The following is a 24,756-nucleotide window of genomic DNA, read 5'->3' as shown; positions in this document are numbered from 1 at the left end:
GCATCATTAATTATTCCACAGGCAGTGGGCTAGAAGCAAATCTAAAGAGAGGAAGAGAAATAGAGAGGGAGCAAGAGTTAGATGGGGAGATGGGGGACAGCTGTCTAACACCCCCAGTTGGTCTTGCTCTCACTCTCTGTCTCTCTTTCTCTTTCTGTAAATGAAGGATGGGAGAGGGGAGGGGCTTGGGTTACCTCAGTGAGCGGTTGTGTTACATTCCTGAGAAGGGAAGGGGTAGGGGGGGTGGTTCAACGAGTTGTTGAAAAGAACACAGACGCTTGTCAACAGTCTCCGAGCCGGGGAGCCATCATGCTTTGCGTTTAGGCCCGTAGGTCATTGACCTTCTGTTGCACCCAGACCCAGAGGTATAGGAAAACACTGAAGGACTGAAACTAATGGAAAAAAGTTTCAAAAAAAAAAAAAAAACTGTGCTCGAACGCAACATACGGCACATGTCACTGCGCATCTGTGCCAGAGGTCAGTCAAAAGTCTCTGAAATCTCCAAAGCTTTCCCTTTCTCTCCTCACCCATAGAACAGTGTGCGTGAGCAGTGGCTAAGTGTCTGTGGATTATGTGTCTCCAAAGTGCTAGATGAGTAGAAGGAAGAGGAGAGGCAGACAGAGAGAGAGAGAGAGAGAGAAAGAGAAAACGGCAAGCGCTGGCAGTCGTGCTAAAATGGCCCATTAGATTTAAGGAGTAAAAGTTCATCAGCTTTATTAATGGGAAGGTATATAAATGAAGTATGAATTACCTGACTTTTATGGAGTGGCGAGAGTGAAACTGGAGTGTCTTATGATATAATGTTTTAGTGAGCTGTTCTGAGCGCTCTGATGAACAGGCTGCAGAGGAGGTGGAGGGTAGAGAGACTCGAGCGAGCGAAAGAGAGAGAGAGAGAGACTGAAGTGTGCTGGGGTCCCATGAGTCCAGTGGCTGGAAGGTTGCCTGATTGTTGCTAACATGCGTAGCTGATCTGGTTAGCTTGGAGACAGGGACGTTTGTAGCTTCCAGGCTTATTCTTTGCGTGTCATTAGTTAGCGTAGTAAAAATTGAAAGCACAAAAAAGGTCAGTCATGTTCTAATTTTGTCTTCTTTTTCTTTTCTTTTTTTTTCGAAGCGTGCAGCCACACATCAACTCATTTGCACATTTGTAAACATACATGCATGCAAACATGCAGTTCATGCATAAGACATAAATACACACCAACACACAGACACACAAACACACATGCTCCCCACCATCCTGTAATAAGCGGTAAGCTGAGCTAGCTGATGGTCATCCTCCCATGGGGCTGCTGGGTGGCTGCCAACTTCCTGCCTGCTTTGTCAGTGGATAAAGCGCCTAACAAACGACAGGGCTGTAGCTAGGCAGGCCAGCCAGGTCAAAGGTCACCTCGGCCCCCGGGCAGGATTGAGCCTAGGAGCACTACAAGGAGAGAGAAAGAGACGATGGAAGAATGCGCTTAAAGATTGGCTGCAATTAACCTGGACTAAAAGCTACACAAGCTTTTCTATCGCTTCTCTTCTCTTTTCTTCTCCTCTATTCTCCTCTCTTCTTGGCAGCACTTCATAAAAGGATTTTAACTCCTGTCACATGCCGACTCTCCGTTGAGCAACATTAAGAAAGTGAAAGATCCTGAGGGCATTCGTCAGTCCACACAGCGCCGTGCAGCCAGCCGCCGGGTGTTAAGCAATGACAGGAGATATCTGCTTGACTCATTCACTCCTAGATGAAAGGAGAGCTCAGAAGACGTGCATTTCTGAAAGGCCAAAAAAACTGTATTCAGTGAGGGAGAACAGACACAACAGGTAGGGACCGGGTGACGACTGATCAGGGCCTGGCTGGCTTTGTTCCATGGAAGTACTTGTGATCTCAGATGAATGCACCTATGGTTACCATCAGCTCTGCCTCTCCGTCTCACTGACAGGGACATGATCTGAAGTGTATGTCTGTCACTGACCTAAGAGCTTTCCTTACCGGCAGAAGGAAAAGGGAAAAAAAAAAAAAAAGGAGAAGAGAGAAAACGTTTCCACCCCAGCTGTCCATTCAAAGGGGGAAAATTTGACATGGTCGACTTGAACACATTTAGCATCATTAGCAAACAGGAAGTGTCCCCTGCAGCTGTTTTTCAGTCAGGGGGGGGGGTGTTCCTGCCTTCAGTGTAATGGACAAATGTTACCCACCATGTTTGCCTTTGATTTTTGACCTGAAAACATAAAAATTGACATTACAAATGTCCTGCGATATCTTCCAAATTGGCTTGACATTCCATGGTTGGCCTCGGGGGTTTCTTGTTTGTCCTCTGTAAGTGGTTGTGCTGTTGTTGTTGAGTCCTGCAGCTTGCTATTACAATACACTGGCCTTTTTTTTTTCTTTTTTTTTGGGAATGTGGAGTCTTAAAGAGACAGAAAGAGAGCAAGATTGAGCTAAAAGAGGTGCTGGTTGTGGATTTGAATACTTATTCTCATTAAGTTTGTGCACAATGAAAGGGAGAACCGTCAAGTGGAAACTCAGAAGCTTCTATTTGAAGAGTGAACATCCACCCCTCTTTTCCAGCTCTGTCTGTCCATCTCCTCACAAATAAATCTGTTTCTGTTTCTATTGAAGATCAGCCTCACTTTACACTGACTTCCAAAGTTAAAGAATACAATTGGGAAAGAGGATAAACTTAAATAGACCCTGTATGTTAACACAAAGTACATTTTCCAAGAGACCATTTGACTGCTGAGCTTTACCAATAGTCTCTAAAAGGAATTGGAAAAAAAAAATGTGTAACATGGTATTTTTACTCTCACAATTCAGTTTTGAAAAGGTTTCCTTGGGTCAAGTCCCTCAGTCAGCTCAGAAAATGATTTTTTTACAATGTGTACATATGTCATTAAACCAGTGTCACTGTTTATTCAGAGGCTCAGCTTGTTCACTGCGCTCGAGCTTCGGCATGTGCTCTCAATGGCTTTATGACTGGCAACAGTAACAAGTGCCGCGGACATGGGGCTGTCCCGCGCAGTCAAAGTGGGTGGGTCCCCGGCTTTGACGGGCCCACCAGGCCTCTAATGATCTGCTTATAGGTCTTAAAAGTACCTCTTAAAGGCAGGACGCCAATTACTTCACACATCCAGCACATCAAACATACAAATATATATATATATATATACACTACCAGGCAAAACTTTCAACACACCTATTCATTCAGTGTTTTTTCTATATTTTCTTTACTGTTGAAATTGTAGATTCAAACTGAAAGGACAAGAACTATTATTAAGCAGAAATGGGAAAAAGCAAAAAAGTGTGAAGTAGCTCAAAGCATGGTTTATAATATAGATTCCTCAAAGTACCTACCTTTTGCACTGTTGACAGAGCTGCAGCTTTCTCTCAATAGCCATATGTATATCAAGCAATAATCATTATAGCCACCTGTCACTTCACACAGCATTAACTTGTGCAGGAATTGGAGCTTCAGCAGCTCATCTGTTGAATCAGACCACACAGGCTACTCTTTTGCTCGCCACGTACGACAGTGAGCCTTGCCCGAGCATGACCCCATTGCTGGTCCATCACTTTTCCCTTCTTGATCAACTGAAGTTCTAACACTGGACATTTCTGGTGCATTTAGTACATCAGCTTTGGTGACCTAATAAATCCCACCCAATAACAGGTGCCTAAATAAAGAAATTTGACCTGTTAGGGGTCATAATCTTCTGTCTGTATTCACGTATGGGGAGAGAAAGATTAATTTTCTGGTTTCAAAACAAGTCATACTGAAATTTAGTGGGTGCGAAACCCCATCTCTAATAGGGCGGTCCTGTGGCTCGACTGTAATCATTGCAACAAGATGTTTTAAAGATTTCTTGAGAGCGAGTAGTGAGCGTGGCTGTGTGTTGACATCAGAAAGGCTGGAAAGGAGAGCAGAACAGAGCTGGGTGCCCCTGAGCAGGCAGTTACCACAACAAAGCCAACAGACTGGTCTGAAAAACCAGGCCAAATTCCTGCCCTCTAGGACCTGGCTTAAAGCTTGAGCGGAAACTTTGAAAAAGGGGGACGAGATGAGATGAGAGGAGAGGAGAAGGGAAGAGGTGCAGCGAAGAGGATACAAGACGGGGGCAAAGGGGTTAGCGTGTAGTGAGAGAGGGATGGCTGCTGGGGCCTTTGGAGTACGGTGGGAGAAGAAGAGACGCGCAGAATAGAGATGGAGTGGAGACCAGGCCCCACTGTAAGGATGGAGGGGGGGGGGATCACGTTTCTTTTCTTGAAAAGAGAGGGGCAGCCATGTGTTGGAAAAATAAGCCATGAACTCGATCTGATGATTGCATAGGCACATCTATATGACTGTAGGCCATGAACGGGACCAGGTCCGCCGCGCCGCACACAGGCAGGTTATAAATACAACTGTTGGCAAGCTCCAATAGATCTATAGGTTGAGCTCAATAGATACTCGTTGGGGAGTCTTTCACAGATTTTTATGTACATAATGAATATGGTTTTTACTGTTTTATTTGCTTTATGGGATAAAAGTGATATCTTATCAATTCATTATGCATGATAGCATTTGAAAATGTTCCCCTAAAACGTCTCTGGCTCTTTGTTGGTCGATCACTAAGTCTGGAGGTGCATTGGGATTGTGTGGGAGTGATTGCTATTTAGCCTCATGGAGCTTGGTACAATCAGATGCCTATATCTCGTACATCCTCCAGGGCTCCTTCCTCACCCGCTCCTTCCATTCATTCCTGCCTCCCTCTGACTCCCCTCACCCACTTCACTCTTGCTGTAGCTTGGCAGGCAAGCGGGGCAGTTATGCCGTAGAGCTTCCCTACAACCTTGCACTGTCTCCAGTGAACATAAATTAATGGTGTAGAGCAAACAGGCTGCTGGCTGTGGTCCAGGAGCTGGCTTCAGGAGCCCAGCCAGCAATTGTTGTGGGGGGCCGTGGCAGCAACAGCAGTAGTAGTACTGATGCACTGCCAAACAGCCAGTCAGAGAGGCAGACAGACAGACTGGGGGCCCTTTTGCTCTATAATAGATGCCGCAGGCTTCGCCATCCGCCTTGTATTTGCAATCATCACTGTTTTACTGTCAGAGGGCAGTCCACCGAGAGCCCTTATACTTAGTGTGGAAGCTTTGGAGTTTGCAGCGAGAGAGACAGAAGTGTAGTGGTATGTTCTGAATGCAGATCGTATGAGGTGTAGATATGGATGTACTTTCATTTGCTGTTATCAGCGGTTGGCATGCAGTGCGTGCGGTTTGTTGTTTGGCATCATGTGAGTTCTGTTTATAAGTTGGCTGAATCTGTGTGTGTGTGTGCGTGTGCGTGCGTGCGTGCGTGCGTGCGCGCACATGCGTAATCAAGAGCGAGAGAAAAGGGAGAGCAACAGGGTTGAGTCATTGAGTCATGAGGCATTCTTGCCTGTTTTCAGACTGTTGTCAGGAAGCACTGTGGCTCCCAGTAAAATAAAATAAACACCCAAATAACCCTCCGTCACCTCCCACCTCCAAGATCACACAAAGAGGGAGAGAAAGGGATCCAGATAGATATAGTGCTGAACCAAGAGATAAAATGTGTGATACATATGAATAAATGCTTTTTTTTTTTTTAATGTAAGCGCAGTTCATATACAGTTGAACTCTTCTAAAGAACTTAATTCCCTTCCTCCTCAGTTTAGCAACAGCTTATATCGAACTTCTTCTTTAACAATCAGTTACATAAATTGCTGTTTTTTAAATTATAATGCGGGATAACCTACTATTTCCCAAATGTATGTTTACTATACCTTGATTCTAATTATATATGTTGGTGTATGGTGACAACCTCTAAAGATGTATTTTTTTTTAATCATCAAACGTCAGCATATTTTGATGTTTGCAGTTTCAAGTAATTAGCTGCATTCTTCAAATTAAGGCGCAAAATCTGTCACAAAGCAGCAACTGAAAAGGCAGTTCAGGGAGGCTCTGTGCATAGTAAACACTCGCCACCGACGCAGAAACTCTAACTGGGGTTTATTTGTCATATATCTGTTTGATCTCTTGGTAATGCCGATATGCATTCAATCTCATTGTCATTTGTCAAAGAAGCCAATTGTGGCATTATTAACAACGGCAACTTCATATTTAAAATGTGCCAATCTTATCCTCCCTCCATGCAGAATCCATATTAAAATGTCACACCTATATTTGATTGCCTTGTTTTTGACAGTGAATGTTATTATCATACTCCAGTCACTTTGATTAAAAACAAATATGATTCCAATCAATGTGTGGATGGCGTATATGAAAGAAAATATTCAGATGCAATATATTTTTTTTTTAAATTAGATGGTGAAACAAAGGCGTGGTAAAACCCATCATGGTTAATTCTAGCATTTAGAAATGGTTCAGCGCAAGAGTTGAAAGAATCTAAAATCCTTGTCCAAGATCCAAAATAGCCCGGGCTGAATCAACGCCGTCATTCTGAGTAAATCTGTTGTGTTGCTAAGACACTGGGGGTAAACAGCCAATGGCCTGTGATTTCCTGGGAGTCATTAGCATGGAATAGGTTTGCAAGCCACCGCAACCCTGTGACCCGGCTCTATAACTCATGTCAAACACTGATGATGTAATTCATCAATGGGGTCCACCGGCGGCTTAGGCAAAGCGGCTGCAGGTTCAGTGGGTGGAGAGGAAGCGGCAGGGCGGGAAAAGCCGAGGGGGTGGGGTGGGGTGGGGGGGTTGCGCGGAACAGCCAGGATAATGATCAGGCTGTGGGATTTGATGACGGCTGCAAATAGGCGTCAGGAGAGCACAAAAGTGATATATGGCAAACTGGATGTTGAATGAGTAGATAGGAGTCAGTGTGGGTGAAAGGTGTGGTGCGAAGGAGGAGTGGTCCAGCCGTGGATGTGGTTATTGTATATAGTGAAATGCCAAGCTGGGCTCAGGGGGGGTTTAAGGACCGTACACAGCAGATGATAGAGCTTCCTCAGTTTGTAATATTCAGGCGACCACAGGGGCCATTACATCCAGCACTATCAGAGAGCACAGAGCACATCAAACCCTGTAATTTAGCCAGCAGTCAGACACACACACACACACACACACGCACGCACACTGCTCAGTTCTCGATAAATGACAGAGAGGATCCACCTGCTACGCGCCTGTGTTTGCGTTGATGTTTGGCTCAGCTTTTTTTTAGGTCAGATTGTGGGATCTGGACAGCATGTGTGTGTCAGGATAGCGCGCCCTTGTGCCATTAACAGATTTCAGCGTAATTAACGGAGCTGTTTCGATTGGGGACCGGCGCTGCCCGGACAACAGATTGAACCCGCTCGTTTCTGACTCTAATTATTTATAGACTGTTTTACGTTTTGTGGTCAATCCTCTTTTAAGGATATTGGCCTTGGTGTTTGTAACTGAACATATTGAGCGGCCCTAAAGCTAGTGGGGAAATTATCAATACTGTCTTTGATCTTTTGCTGTGTTTGTGTTTCATCCATTAAATAACCATGTCATCGCGCCTCCCAAGGGTAGAGAAGGACATCTTCAAGAAAAAAAACACATCATAACAAACTCAAGTTTGTGTTCATGTCTGATTTCTTTTCAGTAGAGCACTTCTTCTTTTTTTTTTAAATAAGTTTTATTTGTTCTTGCTGAGTGATTATTAATTACGAATATGTTTTTTTGTCTCTTTTTTTCTGCTTTTTTTTTTTTTTTTTTTTTTTGACTGTCGCAATTACCATTAAGGGGTTACTCGGAGGTCTAAATAGCCATTCTCCAATTTCACGGCTGCTGCGGCCATGTAACCGCTACAGCCACCATGCCGGCTTGCCTCTCATGTCTGTGTGTGTGTGACACCGTTGCCACACACACCATTTTCTCTTGCTGAGATTTTCAGAGTGCCATGCTTTAGGGAGAGCTGCCATAGCGTGAAGCCTGTGTGGCCTGAAGTCCGAGCCATAAAAAAAAAAAAAAAAAAAAAAAATTGTGTTATGGGCAGTAAGAATCAGAAAGGAAGGTAAAAGAGAGACTTAAGGACAAAAAATATATATAAAGCAAATTAGGAAATCTTATTTATAGACATTGTGGGTGTATATTTTATGTGTGTTTATAAATGTTCTCTCCTGTGTGCATGCTTGGCTGTGCATATGCACAAACACATGTAAGCCTGCACTGGGGTTGCAGGGGGTGATTAGACAGGAGGAGGTAAGGAATGGTGGGAATGAGCAGGGGCTGGAAGAGGTACGAGCCGAGCAAAATAGTTTTTTTTTTTTTTTCCAGTGTCGTGTCTATGCGGTCAGAGTAAATCTCCTTACTCAGGGGTTTTGTGTGCAATGGGGGGCTTTTACATCCCCACTCTCCTTGATGAGACATCTTTCTTGTTTGTTCAAACCATTCATTACGCGGTGGCTGTTGGACGAGCCGTGCCGCTGGCCGGCGTATTTATCACCAAGGTAGAGCGCGCTCTGGCTGACAGTCGGCGATTGATGACCAGGTCTGGGCCTGAGAGGCTGAGGAAGCCTTAATACAATGTAAATGACCCTCTCCCATATCCAATCTAGGCTTTTCCTATCCCCACACTCCTATACCAAGGCATATTTAGCCAGTGCTCTGTTTATATATGCTCCTGTAGAATGTGTACATAAAAAAATGGACTTAAGAGTGCTTTGTTGTGTTCGCAGGCTTGTTTTGAGGTCATGTGAAAACACAAAAGAAGCCCAGTGGTGTAAAGGGGAGCAGGAAAGGTTGCACTCTGATTACATGTTGTTGTGTGTATATATATATCTTCCTTGCACACAGTGCCTTCTTTCGAGCTTGTTTGCACACACACAGACACACACATGCAGACACACACACACACACACACTCGCACACACACAGCCAGTAACTCTGTTTCCACTAGCCAAGGAAATGTCAGCACCTGGCAATCAAAAAATGTATTTCTATGCAAGCATTATCGTCTTTCCTTTGTTAATGATTTTAGCATATTAAAAAGGACTACACACGTACAAATCAGATTAATCCCAGACTCATTATTCGTCAAATCGTAGCCTTGTTTGTTATTAATTGAGCACATTCCTCAAACCTTTTTTTTTTTTTCCTCCTTTAATTAAAACAGACTGCGTTTAAACGGGCAGGACCTGAACAGAGAAACCCTCTCCTCCCCTGATATGAATTCTTACTTACATCAATTATTTCAGCAGTAAATGAGAAAATGCTTCTTGAGCAACTGTTATCATTCCAAGTTAAAATTGAATTTCAATTAACGCAAGGCCGGCCGTACGTTACCAGCCGAAATGTACCCTCTCTGTGAGAATAGCAGAGCAAAAGGAGCTTGCAGCAGCCAAGTTTTGAGGACTGAAAGTATTTTCCTTGATAGGTAGAGTGTGAATTAATGAAGCCTGAAAGCACCTGAAAATAGAGGATTTAAACATCACACTTAAAAAAAGAATTCTTGTGTGTTTTGAGCCGCAGGTGTCATGTCTATGAATATTTCTGTGTGTCCGTGTGCGTTTCCGTTGGCCCCACGCTTGCGCTTGCGAGCGTGCATGTGCGACGCTGTGTGTGCAGGCATGCTCTCTGTTTGAAGCGGCTGAATGAAACACATAGTGTCTCATTTGTTTCGTTTGCGTGCGCCCCGACTCCTAATCTGGCCCTTAAAGACATCTGTCACCAGCGATCACTGTTGTTTTGTCATGCTTCATAGCAGGCCCAGAGGGAGCAAGGCAGCCCAAGGTCTGCCATTTATATCAGCCAATGTTCTCTAGATTGGACCTGACACAAATAGTATCATTGCAGCCCTTGTCGGAGAATTACATTTTCAGGTAAAAATCTTGGCGAAGCTGCGGAGGAGATTTCACAGTGTTCTGTTCTTTTAGCATTAGCCTGTATTCAGCTGCTCTCTATGAAAGAGCCACCACCAGGATGCATGTCAGACATTCAAGGAAAGATAAATGTATTCACAGTAAATCTGCACCCACTCATTCTGTTGCATAGTATTATAAAAGGATCCTCAGACGCCACAATATCAGCGTTCAGGCCCTGCTGGAAACTAAAGTGCGGTTCGTCAAAGTGTTCCTAAGTGTGTTTTTTGTCGCTGCTGTAGTTCTATACGGGGTGCATGTGATCTACGTGCGCTATACGTTGTTTGTGTGTGGGCGTGGCGGGGATGGTGGAGGGGGTTATCATAGCTGACAGTTTTGACAAACTTGTTTAGCCAGCTCTGACAGGTTGAACTGAATTGTGTATGTGGGTGTGTGTGTGTGTGTGTGTGTGTGTGTGTGAGTGTGTGTGGGTGGGTGGGTGGACACGTGTGTGCTGTTGCCGTCTATACAGTGCGAAGGAGGGAGGGAGGGGAAGGGGTTGGGTGGAGGTCACGAGAAGCTGCCGTCTTGGGTTACACAATGCAACAAACACAGGAACACACCGAGTACATCCAGTAAAAAGCAACATCGAGGAACATTCGTTCTCTTCGTCTTACAAGTGCTTACATGCGTGAATATTTATGCTAATCTGTACGTCGGAGAGGTTCACCTATGTGTTTGTCTCTGTCTCCGTTTGCTCCCACAGCACCCATACCCCTCTGAAGAGCAGAAGAAGCAGCTAGCCCAAGACACAGGTCTCACCATCTTACAAGTAAACAACTGGTGAGTCAAGATTTCCGCCTGCCCTATCTCCACCACCAGCATCGCTCTGCCTTTTATTTTCAAAAGCCTTCGCCTCCCTCTCCCCACCAGCCAAAACGGCTAATACTCCTAAAGTGTGAAAACCGTTTATGTACATCCCTCCCCGTCGCGTACACACACACACACACATACACACACACACACGGGCATACACAGAGACAACCTTTGTAACATTATTATATGTAAGCTAGCAGGATGTTCTGGTGTTATCGGTAAAGTGTTCTGCAGCTAAGTCAGTGGTCTTTGTGGTTTGATGCCCATGTATTCAGTGGGATATATTTAAGGGAGACAGGCAGAGATCATAAGCTACCCTTACAGCCCCAACACCCACCCCACCCCTCCATCCAAAACCATACCTAGCACCGCCACCGGTGCCCCCACAAAAGGCAAAACTGCCTTCCACCCCCTCCCCGTTCTACACAAGCTATATGGTGGATTAAGGTTTTGGTGGCCTGGCCAGCAGGGCCTTTGTAGATGGCTTAGCACATAACTGGGGGTGGTGGATTAAATAAAATGATCACAGAAGCAAAGAAATGATACAGGAATTACTTATCAAAATACTAGCCCAGGTTTTATCTGCGGCTTAATTTTGTTCAGTACATTCTCAGGGTGATGTTCAGATTAATTGAACTGACAGCTTCCTTTCAAAATTCCGGGAAGGTATTTGCACGGATTTCAGGTCTTACACAAACTTAATTATATGGAACCCCATTTTATCATTCTAATTCCATGTAGCGGGGGTTCTATTTACAAATGACAAGTCTGTGCCTTTTATTCACAGCTTTCCTTAATATATTTATCAAAGCGGGTTCATTTACAAAGTGCTCTATCTGTTGGGTACAGGCAGGCCGACATTAACGAAGCTTTTAGGTTTATCAGACTCGCAGCCTGACAAGCCACCCGAGGGTCAATTGATTTTTTGGTTCTGTGATTCATTTTTTTCTCATTTTTCCTGGATCACAATGAGAAACATGCCTGGAGAATTAGCCTGGTTTGTCGGCCTTATCTATCAGCCCCCCCTCCCTCGTCCCCCCCACCCCCCCAACCTGACATACTCCGTCTCATTCTGTCTCTCTCGCTCTCTATTTCTCTCTCTTTCTCTCACCCTTTTTCTTTATTCCCTCCTAGCCAGGGGAAGTCAAGCTACTTAAATTGGCCACAGGAACCGCTGTTATCAGACTTTAATGCACCCTACAGTGTGGATAGCATTTCAATTACACCAGTAACCAAAGATTAGCCCCTGCTTGCCTGTTTCATGCCTCGTGCCACCGTTTCGGGACGCCGTGCACCTTACCTACAGGAGCAGAAAATTGAGTTGCCTTGCCTGTGTCATGGTGATTAATGCAGAAATACTCTGCTAACCTGGGAGCAGTCAGAGTGAGAGAAATAGACAGAGACATAGACAGAGACAGAGATAGATGCGGGACCGGTTCCTGTGTTCTCATTGGCCGTGAAATGTAAGCCCAGAAATACTCCACATGCATTCGGTCCGAAAGAATCTCTAAAGGTGGAACAAACATCCTTATGCCGCACTTCCACTGACGGTATTGGCTCGATTCGCAAATTGGGAGCAGGCACTTTTTTGGTCGACCGTCTCCACTGCAAAAAATAGGTGTGCACTTTTTCACTGCCATTTGCATTTGCAATTGCGCTGCTGGTATTTGCTCCACGTATGGCTTCTGTTGATGATGCAATGACAGTTCTCTGAACCAATTAGTGTCTCCAGTGTTTCAAAATCACCTTGCGTTTTTTGAAATGACAACGGGGCGGACACTAAAAAAGTAGCTCCAGGTATCAGGTACTTTTCCTCACTGGAAACGCACAAAAACACGAGTAAAGTAGAGCTGATGCCTAGTATGTATATGATCATGGGGTTGTATTAATGTCACACCAGACATGTAAACAAAAACAGCCCAGGGGCCAGTTTTCACAAATAAAGTCACCGAAGAGACTCAGACCGCGCTCGTCAGTCTGTGATACTTTCCAGGATTTGTCAACACGCCTGGAAGATGCTGACACGTTATTGGTTGTGTTACAGCGAGGGACAGATGAGAAGGAGAGAGGACGTTGACATTTTCCACCTTTCACTATCCGGACTGGCTAGTAAGCTGCAGTTTAACGGGTCTTCATTCCGCTTTGATTTCTGCTTCCAGTGGCCGCTGAGTCGCTCCACTGTGAGTATGACAGAACTCCGCGTATGAAATTCTTGTTTAACAACAACCTCTTCAAATTCCTGGCTGGCCCCTTGCATTGTTCTGTAGTTCCCTTTGATGCATGGTTGCTGCCATGTTACCAGCCAGAGAGAGAAAGGGAGAGATAGAGACAGACGGAGAGAGAGACAGAGGATGAGTGGGGGGGGGGGAGGGAGGGAGGGAGGGAATGGCCGCCGTCTTCGGTTTCCAGAGCTCTCCCTCGGGGAAAGGATGTGCTGAATCAGGGCTTTGTCCGCCGGCACAATCGCAGGCCAGCGAGGGCACAACGGTGCTCTGTGCGATAGTCAATAGACAGTGCATCTTGCTAGCGCCGCTTTTGCCCCGCGAAGCCCCCCCCCCCCCCCCCAGAGCCGTACCCTGCAACCGGCGTCTCCCTCCGCGCTTACCTGCAGCTCACCTGTACGCTCAGAAAGCACAACCCGGTCGGGTCTGAGACACTCCGTGTCCACAATGCAGGCGCAGGCACTCCGCCTTGTTCTTTATCTCATCTATATCATTAGCCAACGGCCTCACCTGTTTGTAACCCACACCCCATTAGCTGTCCGACGTTAATAAGGAGCAAAGGAAAAGGTCAAAGTCCACAATCTCTCGGCGCTGGCGTTGAGCAGATGAGAAGGAGGACCTGATTATCCTGTTAATCGTATCCCGTGTGTTCAGAAGTGTGCATATGCACACGCTTTGCAAATAATTACTGTGCACTCCCACAGTGTGCACATGCTGTACACGCACAGTGTGTCAGGGCACCATTAACTGACCATTAGGAAGCATTTGCACATGAGAAAGCAGGCGTCACACAAGCAGAAGAGGCGAGCGGCCTGATCAGTAATTGCATTTGCTTAAGATTGCACTAAAAGGTGAGGGTCGTGACACACGCTGCATTCTGGGATTTTTGGAGTAGGTGAAACAGCAATGTCAGGTATCCATACGCCAAAGAGGCCTTTAGAGTTTACAGTATCTACTGGTTCGCCTGGCTCAGCAGCTCTCGGTGTCCTGCTATCAGTCTGGGCTAAATGGAGCCTGACTGAATCCTTTCATGTCTCAGTGTCAGACCCAGCACGATGTGCCCTCACTCACTGCCATAAACACACACACACACCAGCTACTGCCATTATTTACCACTGCAGCAGTGCTTACACACACGCTCATGCATGCATATAACCACACACACACACACACAAACGGAGAGACACACACACCAGGTTATTACATGGGCCTGGGAGATGGAGCCGATGACAGATGACTGAGAGACACGGCATCTAAAAAAGGAAGGAAATCGTCCCGTCATTATTCCCTCATCTCGCAGACAGCCTGTTGGTCATTTCCATGGCAGAGAGAGAGAGAGAGAGAGAGGAGAGGGGCAGAGCAAGTCAGAGAGCGAATATGTCAGTTCTTGGCATCTATGATGACGGACTGCTGTGCCACTGGAGCACTAATAACAATAAAGAGGGCACTAAGCCACACTCTATTTTTACTTCTCTGCCTCTTCTCTGCAGCCCAAGGGGGACTACACACACACACACACACACACACACACACACACACACACACACACACACACACACACACACACACACACACAGAGGCACGCACACACAGGGGAGAGGCTCTAATTAGCGGCAGAAAGGAATACAATGAGTGAGTTATTAAGACACAGGGGCGGATCGCAGCCAACCTTTGCCCCCTGTCGGAGCACAGGTCACATGATAAGGGAAGGATATCCGCCAGACGACGGCGCCAAGCAGCCTGTGCCCACTGAGGAGATGAGGAGATGAAATAGGCTCAATCTCTGTGCGGCGGGCCATGGTGCACTGATTGTTTTTGTTTTCCTTTTTTCTTTTTTTTTTTTTCCCCTTTGAATCTGTCCTGAAGAGGAGAACAAACTCCACATTGAGCAACATCACCTCATCATCCAATTTACAGTTACTCGTTCACATTAGGAGTTTGATTCAGCTATTTTAAGATTCAGCTGCAGTAGAATGAGGTCATTTCTCTAATCCGATGGTGTCGACATGTTTCTATTTATTAAATGGTCAGTAAAGGAAAATGGTAAAATAGAAATGTTTTTCCTTCCCAACTTCCGCAAAGCTGTGGAATACTGATTCTGCTCTCAGTTTGTGCCCTGTTACAGCCCAGCGTGCGGATAAACTGAGTTTAGATAGCTCTAAACAGTCTGCTCTGTAGCCCTCTTCACAGCAGGTTCCCCATTTCCATTCAGATCTTCTCTTTCTCTCTCTTCTCCTTCCACGGATCCCTTCAGTCTTCGCTGGGTTTTGAATCACACAGCAGATGTGCGCGGAGGCAGCACTGCAGGTTCACATGCAGACTGTGAAGCACATTTGTTTGTGGTGTCTGGGAAAAAGAGAGACGCATAGAATCAAATTTGTTCCTCTACTTCAAATAAGCATTTTCTGAACCCCTTTCTGAGTTCAAGGAGACACTTAGGAGCACTGCCTTTTATGATTTTTTTATGATTTTTTTATGATTCCTTGGTTTGGCAGACGATCCCGTTATGAACGGCAAAATAATAACTAATATTTTCCAAATGTAATATAAAGTTATGAAACTCGCCCAACCATTTTTTTTTTTTTTTTTTCCACGTTTTATAAGTATTTAAATCTCACGAATCCTGCACGGAGGCTTTCTCGGGTCCTTTTTCCCTCTCAGTCCTCTGCTCTATATCTTTGTCCGGTTCTTACTTTCCTGCCACATCGATGGGTTGGTTGACTGAAGTTGCTGGTTATCTGTCTAACACTGACCCAGATGGAAATGTCATGCCTTTTTTTGGCTGCAACCAGGGACTCCCAGCAGTGGCCATCTCATGCCCCCCTGGCTTTCTAAATATACATCTGGAGTGTGGAGAGGTTGCGGCTATGCATGTGTGTGTATCCCTCCGGTGTGTCTGCGCACACCAGCGTTGGTGTATATGAGCGTCGAACTAAAAAGCGAGACTATCGGGGCGCTGCCAACACAGGCATCATGATCCCTCTCATTTAGGGACCGCTAATTGGCAGTTAATTAGCAGAATTGACTCTGTTGTCAGATCCCAAGTGCCAGCCCCCCTACCAACACCCGCCACGCACTAAGTTCATTTGATCTGGCTGCTTTCTTGATGCTGTAATAATAATCCCATTTTATCTGTTTTGGAGGGTGAAACACATTTGCGAAAAAAAACATATTCTCGTTATTGGCAGAGTGGGATGGGACAGACTCCCCGTCGCAGCAGGTTTTTATTCGGTTTTTCAATTCGCTTTTAGCGGTTGTTCGCGATCCAAATGTTTGTTCGCGGCACAATCTCGACACATGCTTTGCTCACAGGATAACGCCATGGGAGCCTTAAACAGCTGATGATAATGCATGCCACTGAGCGAGCGTGCACGCTCTCACAGTATATGTGCAGCGTGTTAGCACATGAGCCCTGTTGAAAAGCCTCAGTGTGATTAACCGGGGCCCGCTCCCACTTTATCGGGCACCGGGGGCACATTGGGTCGCGGCGTGGCACGGACGCCCACCAAGGCTGCGGAGCAACCCGATGCCCACCTCACTGTGATTCTAGAATTATGAAAAGCAGGTGGCGCTTTAATAAAAATGGGCAGTGTTGGCCGATCATGCACGAAAATGAATGCCTTTTACTTGTTTTCCCATTACAAGCCCAAGTCTCTCCAAGGCTGTGGAATTCTCCCAGCTAAGACGGCGTGCGAGGAGAACGAAGCCAGACGAGGCAAGATAGAGCAGCAAAGAGCTGAAAGAGGCATTACAGAGGGAGCATTAGAGAGAGATGGAGAGAGATGGGAGGAGGGAGGTCTTTGTACTTCTCTGCTCCTTTTGGCTCTTTTATTCCTCAACGGCTTGGTTTTATTGGTGGGTCGTTTAATAACAAGGGCTCCGCGTTTGAAATGAAGTCGAGCTGCGTTTGCGTGGGCGAGCCTCCCTTTTTTTTTTATTTTAAGATGGTAATTTCTGTACTGGGGTGAGAACTGGAGAGAGAGAGATGGAGAGAGAGAGAAGCGAATCCACAAGAGAGAGAGAGGGGAGAGGAAGACCGAGAGGTGAGGGTGTGGGAGAGCGAGAATTCAAGGAGAATACAAGGAAGGAAAGTAGGTTAATTTATTTCATTTGTAAGAAGAGAGAGAACTTGAAAAGAGAAAAAAAAAAGATTGGTGATAGTGAGAAAGAAAGTGTAGGATGCTGTTTTCATGAACAAGCAGCTTAATGCACACGGGCAGCCACAGTAAGCCTGCTAGAATCTCCCTGCGCCTGAGGCCATCTGTGAGCAGAATAGCAATTTTATTACTTTGTCATTAAACCAATTTCACAGCAGTATTGTTTGTTAATGAGCAGCCGCAAACGAGCGAAGATGTCACGTACTAGAATAGCAGCAAGATTTGTGACCCCAGCACTCCTCTATCTCATTCTCCCAACCTGTACCTCATTCTTATTCTCCTGCTCTTTCTGCCATCATCTTCTTTCTTAACATCCTTACTGTCATCCTTGCTCTCTCTCTCTCTCTCTCTCTCTCTCTCTCTCTCTCTCTCTCTCGCTGCCATCCTCCCATCTTGCTCATCCCTCCCTTCCTCCCCTCTGTTATAGAGGTCCCTGCCTCATAAAAGGGGGAAACTGCTGAAAGATAAAATTCAAAGTCTATACAGTCAAGTCTCTGTTTATGAGCTTCCATTTGCCTTTAGAGCTCATTGGGACGGATGGTTTCTCCACAAGCTTTCAGGGCCTGCAGTTGGAAACCCTGGCATATTGGCCTGTTATTTAGTTCTAAAACCTAACATGGATGCCAACGGTGGGAAGTGCCAACAGGGGGACTAAGCAATTCAATAGGTGCATAAGTCCTTTTGGATTGTATGCTGGGTGATGTCATGCATTTTCTGTGACTTTTCAGAGTTGTTTAGACGCTCCGTCGCTGCTTTTCAAAAGTATTTGATTATTAATTTAAAGGGGAGCTGTACTACGAGTCTGGCAGTTGTTTGTTTTGCAGAGGAGGCCATGTGCTTCAGCTGCTGCGATGCTATATGTGTCTATACAGCCTGTCAGTCTGTTTATGTTTTTAATCCGGAGGTCATTTAGCCCAGATTCTTGGTCTTTTTGTGGTTTATGACTGGGAGAGACGCGGTGACGCAGAGGGGAAGAGAGAGCAGGAGAGAATTAAACCGAGCCCCCCCAGAGGATCAGACAACCTGACAGAGTAGATTTGGAATAATTAGTTTTATCTTCTGAGGGAGATAGCCAGAGGAGCTCTGCGTTAGCCACAGGGAGCTGCTGCTGCTGTGTGTGCGCGTGTGTGTGCGTGCGCGTGTGTCGGTTGGGATGTTAATCGGGTGACTGCGCGTCGTGTACGTGTTCTCCTGCGTGGTGCATGTGGTTGGACGGTGGGGTTGGGTGTGGAGGACTAAAAGGGATAAAGGTGACCAGGTGTAACAGAATGGCCTTGAGGGTGTGTGCGTGTGCGTGCGTGTGTGTCTGTTAGAGCCAAAGAGGACAGGAGCTCCTTCTCTGGCTGAGCTCTTTAAACTCTGTGAACTTCCACAAGGTATTTTCTCTCTGTCCAGGCATGCTCATTCTCTAACTCTTTCTCTTTTCTCTGTCTTACACATTCCCTCTGTTGCTGGGTATTTTGATATACAGCCCCACGTATAAGCTCTCAAAATAACCTCTCACAGCCTCATTCCCCCTCCTGTTAGGCACAATGAAAGTGAGTGTTTTGGGATGTAAAATAAGAAAGAGAGTTGTAATCGCACCCTTAACAACACCACGATACAGTTTTCTTACCTGTTGCACATGTGTGAGTATTTTCTGAAGCTGTGATTCATGGCCCCGTGCCCTCTGTGGCTTTGAGGTGTAGGCCAATAATCCCATCATAGAAGACCCTATAAATCAATATAGTCCTTTGTTGGTTTAAGCCGTGCTCTGCCCCAGTTCGGGCCTGTTAAGGATGAGTTATCAGTGGAGCTGGTGCCAGGCAGTGGGGAGGGAATCACAGGGCCTCTTCACAAAAACAATCCAATCTTAATTGGAACTGGGCCTAAAACTCCTGCACAGATCAAACCCGGTAATTTGCAATTTGGGAGAGGTGAGAAATAAACGGTGCAGCGTGCTGCGGCGTTCCCCGCCTGCGAACGCAAACATGCGCTTCCACTTTGATGAAGTTATCAGATGTAGCTGGAGGAATTAGCAACTATTAGCCAACGCGATAACATGCATAACAAGATGCAGAGATACAGCGGAAGAGCCGGAGAAAGGAGAGGGAGGCAGAACAATGAGGAGTGTATTATCCTAATCTAGGGTTTCTCAATTCCCAGCCTTATGAATATTTATCCCTCCCATTACTGGTGATGATATTTCAATTGGGAGGCTCTGTGAGTGTGTGAGGAGGGAAGTGGCAGCGAGGGTGGTGTGAACACCCACCTCCCTTGAGGGGCGATAGGGTGTTTTTTTACCATTTTTTCATTAAATTATATGAAAGCCTGACGTAAGCTTTCTTAATTTGAAAAGAATAGCGAGCCATATGTCTGCCACTGGATGAAAAGTTCATCTGCATTTCACTCCAAAAAAAAAAATAAATAAATAAATAAAGCAGTTGCTATTATTATTACTGTCTCACATAAAGAATCACTCATGACAGTTCTTAAGACTTAAAATCAAGGACCATGTTCTGCACTGCAGGCTGAATTGACTGTGGCTTTGTTGTATTTGTTTAAGGCTGTCACATATGAAGGAGGCCAGTCAAAGCCGTACACAGTCAGTGGTAGAGCTGATCTGAGAGGCAGAGGGCTCGCTTCAGGCCACCAGGCACATCAGAGTCCCTGTGGTCTGCTCCACAGTGTCGATGCTGTTTCTGCCAGCAGTCCCCTCCACAAACAACAGCTATTTATATCACTGGCCTGCTGCTGGGCTTTTTAGCCCTAAACTCTTCCTCTGACTCTGTGTGTGTGTGTGTGTGTGTGTGTGTGTGTGTGTGTGTGTGTGTGTGTGTGTGTGTGTGTGTGTTTGTGCGCCTGTGTGTTCGCGCATATGTATTTCAAAGCGATTATGTGCAATTGACACTCATATTAATTATTCAAAAGGGAAGTCAGAGGCAAGCTGGCAACATTTAACCGACGGCTCTCGTGGTCACTAATATGTGCTCGACGCGAAACGCACTGGCTCGCTCAGACACATCATGGAAACGTGCTTGATGGAAACACTTACGCACATGCCAGAAACACAATGATGAGAAGATGATGACATCCCAGCGGGAGGGAGAATCCCTCTCCAAACATGCAGACGCACACTGAGTCCTGCACTCCACAGTCGTCTGGTCCTTAAAGACTCCAAGCTCAGCGGCACCCAAATCTCGGCTTTAGACAACGTCAGTAGTGGATCCGCAAGGTTTAGGTGTCAGTTTTTAATTGCTCAGACTGCTGTGCATTTTCGCTGCCCCAAATTCGTGGTTAATAGCACAACCAGTATGAGAAGGAGGGGAAGAAAAAAAAAAGCAGCGAGAGCATGAGTATATATGTTTGAGGGGGGTGGGGTGGTAAAATGGGGCACTTTCCACACCGCCACTCATTGGCTCTCCTTTTCTGACTTCTGCTAATGCGTTTTAAAATTCAAAAGTGCGAGCCGCCCGCCAATGTGTGCGTACGTGTACGTCCCATGCATGCATACATGCGCGCGTGCTGCGCAAGGATTCAACTGTTGCTCTTGGCAAGGCCCCCTCTTCTTCTCTTTGAGCCGAACCCATTATAGTCTTATAAAGGAGCGAGGAGAGAGGCGTTTGATATGAAGCAAAGGAAATAGATTGGCCTTATTTCCTGCCTGGCTGCTGCAACGCAGACACTTGTGTTGCCTAGACGATGCAGGCAATTGACACTCAATTTTGTTTGAAATATCACGCCTCTATCATGTCATTATCAGCTTCCCCTGGTAATCCACAAAGCCGCCCTGTTTGATATCTGACAATAAGGGGGAGTCACGGAGTCACGGAATCTCTCACTCGATTACCAGCCGGAGAGGGAGAGAGAGAGAGAGAGAGAGAGAGAGAGAGAAAAGGGCTGGGAATGAAAGGGAGCACAAGACGATGGAGCAAGAGACAAAGAGAGGGGTAAAAGAAATTGAGATGGAAAGATAATGCAGGAGGGAGACAGAGGGGCTAAAAAAGCCACACATTTGTATGAGAGCGCTGAGAAGTGGATGGTAACTGAGATTATACCTGCCCTCCCTACAAAGACACACAGAGCACGCCAACAGGCCTGGCACTGTGGGAAAAAAAGCAAATCCGGGCAATGGGGGTGGCACTCCTCACCACTGGGAAATTGAGGTGATCTTGTGCGCACACCCTCTCATCTCAGGAGGGCTGATGGGTAGGCTGGGGTAATAAAAGTGCTTTCTTTCCTCTTCTACCCCCCCCCCCCCCCCCCCCCCCCCCCAACCACCTCCGTCTCCTCTGTGTGTTGTGCATGAGTGTCTCTGTGTGTGATTCAACCTGCCAGTAGTTCTCTGTTCTGTCTCTCGCTGGCCCTGCGTGAAAGCAGGAAGCCCTCACCTACTCATGAGGTGAGACGCCGGCTCATGAGGAATGTGCGCGAGCTTCCAGCGCCGTCGGCCTCTGTCATGCGCTATGTGCTGCAGCCTTTGACGGGCGCTAATATTGACCCGCGTGTGTTTGTTGTTTTCGGGTGCTCTTCAAACAAGGAGTGCAGCTGTTGGTCCCTCGACTCCCGGGAAGGCAAAAAAAAAAAAAAAAAAAAATACCGCTTGTGCACTTATGCACATTAATAAGGTGCTGTCTTAAGGGAGGGGTGCAGGAGCAGGAGAAGAAGGCGTTGCTAACAAGGGAGATGCGGATCAGCTCTTCCTGTAATCCCCCCCTGTCTGGTGGTGATACTCTGAGATGATATTATAATAATAAAACTTTCCGGGGCAGAGGTGCCAACCTCTGAGGTAAGAGAGGTTAATAAAGGGAAATATTAGGGGACTGAAGAGAAGCGATTTTCCCTCCGAACATCATGAAAAGAGGGGGGAGCAAGGGCTGGTTAGCCATACAGGGTTGCTACAATAAGGTGTCTTTCATACAGGTGTGTTGACGCCTGGGGCGGGCTTGGCCTGAGTCCATTCCTTTCACCCTGGCTGATTTGAACAATAACTATCGTATCTCTTAAAAGAGAAGGGAGGGTGAAGCGTCAAGACGGAGATGCCTGAGAGCTGTGTTGGGGCCAAGAAAAACCCCCGCTGCTGTTGTCAGAGCTTGTTGATGTTGTGGGGAGGGGAAAAAAAAAGAAGAAGCTTTTTTTTTTTTTTTTTTTTTTTAACCCACCACCACCCTCATAACCCCCACATTTTTTTCCCCTCCTTCTTCTTTCTCTCCCTCCACTTCTGTACGAGGTTCGGTGTTTTTGTGCCGTAGGACAGAGTGCGGCGAGGAGACAGAGGAACAAAGTGCTGCTGTGTGGAGCAGCAGCTGCTGCTTGCCGGATCAAAGGGGCAACAAGCGTGGTCTTCCTGGCCCAACGCTGCTCTGGAGGTGTTTGACGGACAGTCAGCAGCTGGGGCTGCACAGCCCGCCCTGTAGGGGTCAGGCTGCTGGACCGCAGGGCCCAGAGGTGACATGCCCTGACTGGACAGGGGGAAGAGGGGAGAAGGTGTTTTAGGGGAGGGTAAATAGCAGGAGAGATGTCTATGTTTGTTTCTTTCGTTGTTTGTGTTGCCGCTGTGGTTCAGTAAGTCACTTCCGGGAGAATTCTCCCATATTTTTTTTTTTTTTTGCCTTGTGTTGCCTCCTCTGTGACAAGTGAGCGATTTCCCCACATATTTATCATTATCAAGTACAAATTTATAGCTAAACAATCCCCAGCCTGCTATTGCTTCCAAACTGCAGCATTCCACCTCTTTGGTGCTGACAGAGAATCAGCGTGAAAAAAAGAAAAAAGAAAAAGGAGAGAGAGAGAGAGAGAGAGAGAGACAGAGCAAGCATGCCGCAGTGCTATTGATTTATTTTAATTAGCTCCTCGTTAAATCTTGTCAGTTCGCAACACAAATATATAATTCTTTGTCTGATTTTCCACTGGAGTCTTAATGACTCGTACTCCACGGGTTTCAGAGAGAAATGACTTCTGCAGCTAGACTGACAGAGAAATGCAAATGTTAGTCATATAGTGCTGAGGGGGGGATGCCGCAAATGGGCAATGAGTGCAGTAATAAAAAGGGAAAGAAAAACAGGTCAGTGAAAGTCCATGGAGGAGAGGTGAAACAGTCCCCCTTTCAGAGGCAGACAAAAGAGCATGTGTAGGGGGGGGGGGGGCAGTGTATGGAGGCACTGTGGATGAGAGAAAGAGGGAGAGAGGGAGAGATAGACAGAGGTAAAACTATGTAAACACAGTGGCTGCCCTAAACGTGGGCCCTCGCTGACGTTCCTTAAAAAACGATCCTGTCTTGCTCCGCTTCACATCTGCACTAAATCAAACACGGGGGTGAGGTAATGTTCGCCCGGCGTATGTCTCTTGACTCCTGCTTTAAGTTAAAGAAGGGAAAGAAAAAGGAAAACTCTCTCTGATAGGATGAGCTTGAGGAAGCTCGCTCGTTCCTCGCCTATCTCTTTGTCGTTTATCTCCATCCTGGAGGAGTGGAGCCTGTGAAAAGCTCCTTTGTGATAGTTTATGATAAATCCACAGATACTGTAAGTTCAGTCTGGTGGCAAACTATGTAGAAACTGTTACAGGGGGGCCGGCTGGACCACGTGAGCCGATTAAATCACTGTTGTTGACACTACAGTAGATCAGTGTTGGAGGTTCAGTAGCCCCAGACTGCCCCACAGCCTGACCGGGCCGTAATTAGTGTTTGCTTATACTAAACACACCCTTCTCACGGGGTTAATTTGCATGCACTTCCTGGTCAGAGACGACTGGGTGTTTTTTTTTTTGTTTTTTTTTTTTTACGCTTTTCGAGCTGTCTGTCTTTTTTTCGGAGGGAGAGGATCAAACTAAACTCTTCCTCCTTTGATTCCAGAGAGATGCGACTCAATTGCTGGGGGTTCGGAATCTTTATTTCTGTCTGAAGCGGAAGTATGGAAGCAATGATCTCTAATAGGAACCAGAGGACAGTCGTGTTTGCGAGCGGCGATCGCGGATTGAGTTCGGCACGTTCTCCTTCAGATTGTGTTGCATCTAATCTTTCCGCACAGACAGACAGGGGCCGGGGAATTTGACGGACGAACACACACTTGCCCCTCGCTCCCATGCCTACGAGCCTTCGAACTGGGCACACGCAGGTCAGCGAGAAGGCAATAATCTGTCAACAATTCCTGCGTCACAGTTTTCAAAGCCGCCTCCTGCGTTCGCATGCTCTGCCCGGCTCCGTTCGGAGCCGTCTGGCGCTCGGCTCTTGGAGGAGACATGTTTAGTGTTTCTCCGTTTCTCTCCCCTGGCTCGCTCCGGCTCTGGCTCGGTTTCTTTCTTTCATCACAAACTCGTCAAACAAGTGACCCCACTCGTGATTGGCTGCGTTTCCTCCGATCTCCACGGCAATTGGCCCGCCAAGCAGCGAGGCTCTCTCTCTCTCTGTCTGTCTGTCTCTCACTCTCGCTCCCTCACTCTTTCTCTCTTCCCTCTCTCTTTGGCTGTGCTCCAGGGTAGGGTGGTTTGGCATGACAATTTCTCAGGGAAGGAATGCTGACAACAGGAGTGAGTTACCAGGTGTGGCCGCGAGTCAGTTAACCAGAAACTAGGCCTTTCTGACAGATTGAGATGAGGGAGTGAACAGAAAAAAAAGGTTAATCACAGAAACTTAGTCTGACTGGTTTGTTTTGATTCTATCTTCAAACTTCCGGTAATCTTCATCCTGTAAAGCTCTTATATGACGAGGTGGTTTCTTGCAAAAAAAACGTAGTCTCTTACAGCTTAGAAATCTACTGGAT

General features: G+C 46.4%; 1 protein-coding gene across 10 annotated transcripts in view; it reads left to right on the top strand.

Moving 5' to 3' along the window:
- Positions 1–24,756, top strand: part of meis2a (Meis homeobox 2a) — an 80,499-nt gene that overhangs the window by 45,170 nt on the left and 10,573 nt on the right. For all 10 annotated transcript variants that reach the window (XM_030116933.1, XM_030116934.1, XM_030116924.1 and 7 more), the window contains exon 9: positions 10,532–10,608. In XM_030116933.1, the coding sequence (XP_029972793.1) occupies positions 10,532–10,608 (77 nt within the window). The remainder of the gene's footprint in view (positions 1–10,531; positions 10,609–24,756) is intronic.

Source organism: Salarias fasciatus, chromosome 19 (assembly GCF_902148845.1).
Source record: "Salarias fasciatus chromosome 19, fSalaFa1.1, whole genome shotgun sequence".
In the NCBI taxonomy this organism is placed as follows: Eukaryota; Metazoa; Chordata; class Actinopteri; order Blenniiformes; family Blenniidae; genus Salarias; species Salarias fasciatus.
Note: the sequence above shows the minus strand (reverse complement) of the source record. Positions and strands in the feature narration are given on the sequence as shown.